This window comes from Myxine glutinosa, chromosome 5 (genome assembly GCF_964187855.1).
Source record: "Myxine glutinosa chromosome 5, kmMyxGlut1.1, whole genome shotgun sequence".
Taxonomy (NCBI): domain Eukaryota; kingdom Metazoa; phylum Chordata; class Myxini; order Myxiniformes; family Myxinidae; genus Myxine; species Myxine glutinosa.
Genome location: NC_136265.1, coordinates 157,048,143 through 157,058,542, shown reverse-complemented (window position 1 = coordinate 157,058,542; position 10,400 = coordinate 157,048,143). Strand labels below are relative to the sequence as shown.

The 10,400-nt window shown below is 41.5% G+C and overlaps 1 protein-coding gene across 1 annotated transcript in view; it reads right to left on the bottom strand.

Moving 5' to 3' along the window:
* Positions 1-378: 378 nt before the first annotated feature.
* The window catches only part of LOC137426892 (solute carrier family 22 member 6-B), a 99,271-nt gene continuing 89,249 nt past the window's right edge, over positions 379-10,400 (bottom strand). The window contains exons 6-10 of the mRNA XM_068115893.2: positions 8,348-8,466; positions 2,339-2,553; positions 1,615-1,723; positions 1,286-1,498; positions 379-1,048 (exon numbers count right to left, since the gene is read on the bottom strand). Of these exons, the coding sequence (XP_067971994.2) occupies positions 925-1,048; positions 1,286-1,498; positions 1,615-1,723; positions 2,339-2,553; positions 8,348-8,466 (780 nt within the window). The 3' untranslated portion in view covers positions 379-924. The remainder of the gene's footprint in view (positions 1,049-1,285; positions 1,499-1,614; positions 1,724-2,338; positions 2,554-8,347; positions 8,467-10,400) is intronic.

Below are 10,400 nucleotides of genomic sequence, written 5' to 3'. Positions count from 1 at the left end.
GTGTCCCTTCCCTTTATTCGGGTCATTGTACATTGTGTAAATAAACCCGTGTTCCTCCTCTTATTTGATTGTTCCTGCCCTTTCACTATTGGCTTAGCATCGCACGAACAAAACCACTCGAATCGGGTTCAATAAAAATAACGGCACGAGTCACGTGATACGTAAACCGCTCGGCATACTCGATTAGCGTGGCTTGTGCGAGGTCCGGTCCCCGTTTTCGTGGCAGCGTGGGTACCAAACCCACGTGTGGCATCGACCTGATACCCTTTTCCACGCTCGCTGCGGGAGTGGCGATTCGGCCTCGTGGACACGAAGACCCGAGGGGGAAAAGGGGTTTAACCCCCCCCCCCCCTCTGTACCTCGACGGGCTTCGGGAGATGCGCAATAATATTATTTATTAAATCTCGTCCTGTCTTGTATCGTACCTTGGTTTCACATGTATAATAACAGAGAGGACATATTATCTGAAAATATTTTCTATAGTACCACCTTCCAGGTAACTGGTGTACTCACCTAGCTTCATCGAGGAAGCATGTAGCACATTGTAAAATGTGAGATCATACATGTTGCAGTAAGAATTGCAAGATCTTGAAAAATATTTATGCAATACTGTTACTTTTGGAAAATAAATATGGAAATGACAAAAATCGACATAGCCTCAGTTTTTGCATGACCTTACACCTGTATTCTTTAAATAGACCTTTGTAAGGAATGGATGAATGGTTGAAGGTGGAATTAATGGGCACTTCCATCTTGAAGACAATGATGTGGTGGGGACGGAGGAGGGGGTGGGGGGGGGGGAGGTTACTTGATGAAACATTCGAGTTCTTTGATTCAAATTAGTAATTTTAACTTAAAGAGAAAAGGTGAGTTCACTACAATTAATTTTAAAACAAAGATCAGCCACGTTGGGGATATTCATTTTCATAGATGTTGCGACTCTTCAATAGAAGGTGATTGCATGGTATTGCTGGAGGCGTCGAATGTGACTTCCTGGAGTTCAGGCTCTTTCTTGCAAGTCGTTAGATCTTCAAGACCTTGCTTATAGCTGTGAGATTGGGGGCAGAGACGGGAAGGAGGAGAAGTGGAGATAATTTCAGAGCTCAAGGAACACGTGATGCACTATTTACGATCTTCGCGTGACCTGCTGCTATCCTTGCTTAGCAGCCTGCTCCAATTAAAAACGGAAGTATGTTGGGGGTGAGTGGTATGTAAATTGTCAATAAACGTGGATGTGAGAGCATTGTGCATTGAGATAAATGTGCATAAAAATGGCAAGACTGACCACTGCTGTTGAAACTTCATCTCTTCTACAGTGTCAACAAGTGGCCGATTTCGTGTCTCGGGTAACAGCAAAGCCAGAAGTCCTGCAAGCAATGATGCCACACCATATACAATCTGTGGTAGAAAAGGGTACTCTTCCTGGAAGATAGAAATCAGAGGAGCCAACATTCCTCCCACTCGAGCCATGGTGGCTGTCGTTCCAAGGCCATTCTGCCTGCAATGCAAGATTAAACATACATTACGGCGGAGTATCTGAGAATTGTCCAAAATGGATGACACAAGGCCCCCATAATAGTCCTTTACACATTTCTCAATCCTTTCTGCTCTTACCTGATCACAGTTGGATACAATTCTCCAGTATACAGAAAGACTATGTTGAAAGAACCTGCGAGAGCTCCTTTTCCAATAATTCCAAGTGAAGCACGAACAATTTTCATTTCTGCACAATATAAAGAACGAAAGTAATTCACCACATTTCAGTAAATATTATGTTATAAACTAAAATGTGTAGGTGAAATAACAAGCCACACTGGCCATTGCTACATTGTACAAGACGAGCAGTCGTCACCACACACTCCCCTGTACAAGTTCCTATGAACAAGTTTGAAGTGCAGTCGAAATTATCAACAAAGAATTATCATCTTTATGACTCATCAGATCTGACAAATCAGCTCCAACTCACTGACTTCTGTCATGGGAGAATCTGCAACACTAAGGAAGTTACAGAACATTATGTTGCAATATTGGACCATTCCTTTCCTAAGAAGGAAGCCATCCATGTGCGTGTTTCATGATAATAGCAATAACCAGCACGACATAATATATTGATGTTATCGTCACAATGATGTCTCGCCAAGGAGGCAAGTTGAATGATCACCAATAACAAAATCGCATCCACAGAACGTGAGAAACTGATTATATTATGTGGCTTTCATGAGCACATTGCAATTCCTAATCATTAAATGAGTAATCATTGTTTGGGAACAATTAGACAGATATTTATTTTAAAATAAATGATTAATACTCGTCTTGTTGGACCAAATTTGAATGTAACCTGATGGTAAGAAGATGATCACAATGAAAATGACACCAACAAGCAAAAGGCAGGCTGCTTGAGAAACTCTCCGACCAATGCTGGTGATTGTATAGAATGTCAAAAGTTTGAAGGGAATGTCAATAGCAGCAAACATCAACATCAACACATAAATGTTTATGTTGAAGCCCTGAAGGTTCATGGCAACTCCGTAGTATGAGAAGCTCGTAGCAAACCTGTGAAAAAATTAAAATAAATTGAAAGCATTTGTTGACATGAACAGTTTCAAAATGAATCACAGTTAAATACCACCCATATATTACCTGTTGTACCATTTGCACATTGCCATTAACTTTAGTATGTCAGGCTGGATGTCACACTCTGCCCATCAAAAAATTTTCAGTAAAATACAAAAATGTTCCATCATTTCATAAAATAAATTATATGGCTAACTTCTTGAGGGTTGTCGAAGTTCAATGGATTCACTCAAAAGTTGTGCTAAAGTCTTGATGGTCCTAAATGTCCCGCTCACTTCCATCAAATCACAATAATAGCCAAGCAGTTTGGTCTTTAGAATGACGATCATTAGAATTAACCCATGATGTGGTCAAACGCATACCACCGATATGGATGAAGATAGTCCAGTAACAAAACAAAAAACAGAGCTTCTTTTACATGCTTCAATCTTGCTTCTTTTGCTGATCGTCAAATTAAACTCGGCACACACTTTGCTGGCGTCTGTACTCATTTTCCGTTGTTATCGCTCCCTTTTTCCTCAAACCTGACAATAGATATCTAGACATAGCTTAAGGAATCCAAAACAAATTTGCTTTTGTCACCGTCTATTTTTTATCTTGAATGTTGCTTGTATATATTGTTACGGTTTTTAGAACCGGCACTTGTACATAATAATCCATTGTAAATAATTCCCTGTAAATATTCCCATCTTCTAAAGGTTAAAGGTCGCACCCTAATTAGTCCATATACAACACGTAGGGCACCATAGGAACTCTAGTTATTTCATTAGTATGTGTTTTAGGTAAGGCTCTGTTTCCAATAGTTTGAATCTGCGTTGCATTAATTAAATAAGATAGGTGCTTCAATCCCATTCATTTTGCGGCTTGACTCTCTCCAAATTGTGGTACGCGCCTCTGCTCGCCCAGCAGCGTTCGCTGCCTGGCTCAAAACGCCATTACGCACGCGGTCAAGCTGGAGAAGAAGGGTGGAGCACCGGGAGGAGGCGTGGCCCCCCTGTAAACTCGTCATCAAAGGTGGAGCCAGCGAGCCCTCGCCAACCAACCAGGGCTGAGGTGAGCTCGCTAGTGAGCGTAGCCCTATGAAGCACGGCTTAATCTGGACCAGCGTTATATAACCGCGAGCGCAGAGCCCTTTGACGGACTACTTGTTGGACTGCTTCTCGCCACGGACTTCTGGCTGGAGCTGCGCGTAAAACTTCCCCGGGGACTTGTGTTGAACTTCGGCACTTCATGCATGTTGAGAGAGAGAGGGAGAAAGCCGAATACCTTCCCCGATATATGAACCCCGACAAAAAAGGGTCCGCTCGCATTCCAACAAGGCACGAACAGCGCTGCCTGTTGGGTTTCGCCACGGAACCGGAGCGTGGACCGGGGTGGAGCGTGGATTGGAGCCGAGGCCCACGCTGTCCATCTGCTTGGACCTTCCTTCCCTGCCATCATTACCCCTATGTGTAAGTCTGTTTGTGTCGTCCTGGGGCGTGATAATTAAGACTGTTTAAGACTGCACTCTGTTCTGCTTCTTCTTCTTCCCTTGTACATTCTTCCCTTTGTTTCCTCTTTAATTATTGTTGTTAATAAATTCCTGTGTTCTTCCTTTACACTTTGGTTTCTTCTTTCATTCGTTCGTCTTAGTCTTTTCTGTCCATTGCATACCCGCGGCACGATTTGGCCAACCGCTCAGGATCGGGTTAGTCCTTTTGTTAATGGCTCGGGCTTCGGATTGCTAACCTCTCGGCAAATTCCATCTTGTCCGTGGTCTGAGCGGGAATTATCTCCCTGCTTTGCGGAGAGATTGGCACTGAGGTATTTGGGACCTACATTGACCAATCACCCTGGCCAATCTCGACCGCAGAGGAGCGTTATAGTTTCCAGGATCGGGGGACGGCCAGGTTAATCCCCAGACAAGGGGATTAACCCCCCCTTGGTAACGGGAGTGCCGAACCCCGAATCCGCAACAATATATTGTTTGTCTCTTGAACTCTCAATTATTAGCTCCCAACCTTCCTTCAATTTATGTCTTATTGTTAATGTAACTGTTTTTGGTTATTTCGTCAAATTTTCATAACTTTTTCATTCGGCCTTAATTTAGTGATGTTAAACCTTTTGATGGTTGCTTTTTTTTTGGCATGGTTTTCATAGTTTATATTTTTGATGTTGTTGTTTTGGCTTTGTATTTTTTTTATTAGTTCTCCCTTGTACACCAAATATCCTTCTTTTTCAGACTTTTTGTTCAATGTTTGTCAATAAATAGAAATTATTATCATTGTTTTTATTATTATTATTATTATTATTATTATTATTATTATCATGATGAACCTGCTGAACAATTACTATTTTCATTATAAGTTTGTGAAATGTCATTGTTTAACCCTGAAAAGTCCCCACACATGTAAGTAATTTCTAATGTTTACTTTTGTAAATTGATGTATACTTGACATGTTGATCCTTGAAACCATATCATACTCCACAATGCAATATCCCACCTATCCCCCAAAACCCCACCTTCCCGAACATCCCAGATCATAAGACACATCATGGATCACGCCTCAACTACTCCATATTTGAAACTCAGCTTCTAACTCATGCATCACTCAGGTCATGCTCTGCAAGGAATAGACACCCTGAATTAGATCTTGAAATTTTGAGCGTCAAACAGAAAATGAACGCACAGGATTTAACGCATAAGACCAAGGGACACATCTTGACCCCATCCCCTCCAGCTTTGTCAAAGCCTCCCTCCCTGCTCTCTCTCCACTTATCATTGCAACAATAAACTCCTCCCTGTCTACAGGCATCGTCCCACCTTCCCTCAAAATTGCTGCTGTTACCCCCATTCTAAAAAAACCTGGTCTAAACCCTGACACCCTAAACAACTTCAGACCCATCTCCAACCTACCCTTTCTGTCAAAAGTTTTGGAACGCGCTGTAGCCACTCAACTCAAACATCATCTCTCTGCCAATAACCTGTATGAAACATTCCAATCCGGATTCCGGTCCAACCACAGTACTGAAACTGCTCTCCTCAAAATCACCAACGACCTTCTCCTCTCCTCTGACGCTGGCAACCTCAACATTCTCGTCCTCCTCGACCTCAGCGCTGCCTTTGACACCATCGATCACACTATCCTCCTCACCCGACTTGAATCCACCTTTAACGTTACCGGCACTGCCCTCTCTTGGATTAAATCATACCTCTATGACAGATGCCAGTTCATCTCCATCAATAACTGCAAATCCCCCACTGCTCCCCTCCCCCAAGGTGTCCCCCAAGGTTCAGTTCTTGGCCCCCTCCTCTTCATCCTTTACCTGTCCCCGCTCGGTCACTTAATCCGCCGTCATGGTCTCCAATTCCACTGCTTCGCCGATGACATCCAGCTTTTCATCTCCACCAAGTTCGTCTCCACCGACACCCACTCTATCCTGACAAACTGCATCACTGAAATAAAATCCTGGCTTCAAATCAACTTCCTCAAGCTTAACTGTGATAAATCTGAAATAATCATCATTGGCCCAAAAACGCTCACAAAATCCACCCATAACTTTGCCCTCAACATCGACGGTATCCCAGTATCCACCTCCCCTCACATCCGGAATCTTGGCGTCATCTTTGACCAAACCCTTTCCTTCGACAAATACACTAAACAGATCACAAAGTCAGCCTTCTTTCACCTGAAAAACATTGCCCGTCTCCGCTCATCCCTCTCCTCCACGGCTGCAGAAACCCTCATCCACGCCTTCATCACCTCCCGTCTGGACTACTGCAATAGCCTCCTCTATGGTTCACCCTCAAAAATCACCAATAAACTCCAATACATTCAGAACTCCGCTGCCCGTCTACTCACCCATTCCCGGACCCGTGACCACATCACCCCCGTCCTTTACAAGCTTCACTGGCTCCCCATCCCCCAGAGAATCCAGTACAAAATCCTCCTCTTGACATACAAAGCCCTCCATAACCTGGCCCCATCCTACCTGGCTGACCTCCTCTCCAGACACACTCCCACCCGCAACCTCCGCTCTGCTGGTACAAACCTCCTGACCCCCTCCATCCGGACCAAATTCAGATCCTGGGGGGACAGGGCCTTCTCCATCGCTGCGCCCACCCTCTGGAACTCACTACCTCACACCATCAGAGACTCCTCCTCACTCACCACATTCAAAACATCACTAAAGACCCACCTGTTCAACACTGCATTCAACATTCAACCCACAGCATTTAACCCCTGACTATCTTTTCTCCCTCTCCCTCCTTTTGCTTTAAATATTTCCCTATTGATTCTTGTCTTTTTTGAAATTGTTGTTTTCATGTATTGTTATGCATTATGTTTGCCACTCTGTCAAAGCGCCTTTGGGCTTCTGGAAAAGCGCTATACAAAATAAATGAATTATTATTATTATTATTATTATATGTCTCTAAGCTTTAATGTGGTGTATCTCTGATATTTTCCCTGCATTTTTCGATTATGTTTGTTTGTATATTGGCAAACATTGTAGCTAACACTTTGTAAGTACTTTTGTCGTTCCCATGTTTTTTCTTTTCTTATTTGTTGATTGGAAAAAAATCCATTTTTTGTCATGCGTGCTCTTGGATTTCAATTGATTTCTTTAAAATGTAAAACAGCTGACATATTTATCTACCCTGTGGTTATTGCGAGGGCGAGCCCCTTAATGTCGAAGCAAAGTCTGGTATTTTTTTTGTCCGGATATTATTGTTTTTGTGTACCATGGGACATGCAGTATGTGTCCCATGCAATAACAACTAAAATACTTCATATACAAGGAAATTGACTTCATATTCATGATTATTAGCTCACCTGGAACAAAGTTCAAGTGAGCTTATGCGATGGCGCGTCGTCAGTCCGACCGTCAGTCAGTCCGTCAGCCCGTCCATAAACACTTGCAACTTGTTCTCCGAAGCTGCTGAAGGGATTGTGACCAAATTTGGCACAAATTATATGTTATGTTGTGACTAAAGTTTGTTCACGGCATTAAAGAAAAATCAGTGTCTAAGGGGGTTCACCGGGGGTCAAAGTGGATCCAGGCTTGACCCCCCCCAAAATAGGTATTTGCTTTCTTCTCAGAAACTACACAAATAATTCTGATGAAACTTGACCACAACCTTCATCACCCATGATGTACCAAAGTTGGTTCAAGGCATTTTTAAAAATCGAGTCCTGAGGGGGTCCACTGGGGGATTGACCCCAAAAATAAGTATTTGTTTTCTTCTCAGACACTACACATATACTTCCGATGAAACTTGATCACAATGTTCCATTCATCACCTATGATGTACCAATGTTTGTTCCAGGCATTTAAAAAAAATCTGGGTCTTATGTGGTCTATGGGGGTTGGGGGCTTGCCCCACAAAATAGGTGTTTGCTTTTTTCTCAGAAACTACACACGCAATCCTGATGAAACCTGACCACAACCTTAATCACCCATGTTGTACCAAAGTTTGTTCACGACATTAAAAAAGATCGGGCTGTGATGTGTCTACTGGGGGGTTGCCCTTTGTATACTGTTTATTCTACCATGTAACCACCAGGGGTATTGCCCCGATGTTTACAGGCAAACTAATAATAAAATTTGACTTCTATCTGAAAATTACTTTCAAGATGCTTGTGATCCTCAAAGGGTTAATATTAATAGTGTATCATTATTTAATATCAGTACCCATTATCCTATTATCCTTTGTATGTTACCCCACTGTAAGAAATCACTTTCAATCACATCCTTTCCAGATGAAAACTAAAAATATTTGATGTTTACTTACCAAACAATGAAAAGTATGAGAGTCCTTTTCCTCAGCACTGAAATTCGAATGAGATCGAAAGACGTGTACGTCTTTTGGGGTTTTACCCTGGTGTCATTTTCCATTTCTCTCTTCACAGTCTATGGATCGAGGATCACAATTACGACTCGAACGATTGATATTTATCCTGATAAACCAGTTATGTGCAATGAAAGATATATTGGCCTGCAAAAGTATTCACCCCCTCCAACGTTTTCACATTTTGATGCCACCTGAGTTTATTTAATGACGCTTTCAAATCAAACTGAATAAATAGAGTCTTCACAAACTACTCCAAAGTGATAAAGCTAATAAATGCAGATAAATTGTGAATTAGTTTGTTTAACAGAGAAAATCAGATGATTTTTAGTTGCATAAGTATTCAAACCCTTTGCTTAATTCATTTCAGGAGCAAATTATGTGTTTGAAATGTTATAAAAGAAGTGTAATAGGTTTCACATAAAAAATATTGTTGTAACTTTTAAATCATTTGAATTAAACATTAATTAAACTTTCATTGCATGGTTTAATTAAAGGTTACATGTTTTAAACACTGTTTTCAAGTCAGTGTTTTAACTTAAAAATTAAGCTCCTCCACTTATGTAAGGAGTTTTAATGTGCAACTCACTTGGTCAACCAACACGGCAAACATGAAGAACAAGGATTTTTCCAAAGAAATCAAACATAAAGTGGTGGAGAAGCACAGTTCAGGAGAGCATTATAAATATATTTCATCATTATCCCTTTGAGTACGGTGAAATCCATCATTTAGAAGTGGAAGACGTATCATACCACACACGAGTCCCCATACAGCCTCGACGATACCATAGCCCCCCCCCCCCTCCCCTTCCCACGCCTCCTGCCCCCAAGCCCTCTCCCTCCCACACTTCTCCCTGCTCTCAAATGTTGTGGTTGTGTGCTTCCCCTTCTCTCCCCATCTTGTCTTCTGCTCCCTCTTTTTGTATATTTTGTTTGTCTGGTTGATTTGTTTGTGAAATAAATGTTAGCTCTTTCACGAGCCTCGATTCAGTATACAAAAAAGAAAAAAAAGAAGAAAAAAAAAAGACTCTACCCAGATCAGGACGCCCATCCAAACTCAGCAGACGGGCAAGCAGGACACTGGTTCGGACTGTCAATGCAAATCCATCAATGACTTTGAAAGATCTGCAAGGCTCTATGTCAGTGATGGGGGTCAGTGTTCATCAATCAACAATACCCAGTTCCCTTCACAAAGCTCGCCTCCATGGGCAGGTGGTAAGAAAGAAGTCATTTTTGGAAAAGCCACATTTAAAAGCTCATATGGAAGTAATAGGAGAATGGGGGTTCGAAAACATACCTAATTTAACATCTAAGTGAATGGGGAAAGTGCGTTCGAACTTATGGACCACCCACCGAAAAACCCAAAAACATCCGTCTTTTCTCCATTTCCCCTCTAAGCCATTAAAAAAGGTTAAATCCTCAATAGACCCCATATTTTCTTTGAACTCATATAGAGAGCCAACAAATAATTCTTTATGTTCTATTTTAGGGAATAACTTAATCTTCTTATTGAACTCATCACTATCGAGAATATTGATAAATAGTATGTTTGAACTTGGTTCTTGGTTTAAGTATCTTTGTTGGGCAGAGATGAAATGATAAACCTCTCTTATTGCTCTTATCTGATTTCCTCCTGAGCCACATATCATTTTTAGATCGCAGTAAATTATTTTTCCATTGAACGTTTGATAACCATCAAAGTTTTCTGTCCATTCAAGGATGTTGACTCCTCTGGGAGGAGCCTATAACTTACTCGTATTTAAATTTATCCGCTTACTTGTTTTATCTACTTTTACCCCTGTTATTTCTTCAATAAGATTTATTTGATATTTTTCACATTCGTTATGCTTTCCGTTTAAATACCATAGCTGTGATTTTCTCCACTCTCATTTGGTTATTGCTTGGTTCTGTCATTTATATACCAGTAAAAAAAAAAAAGGTGGCGGTTGCCCGTTAAACCCCCCATTCCCTTTTTCATTATTAATTATTATGTTTA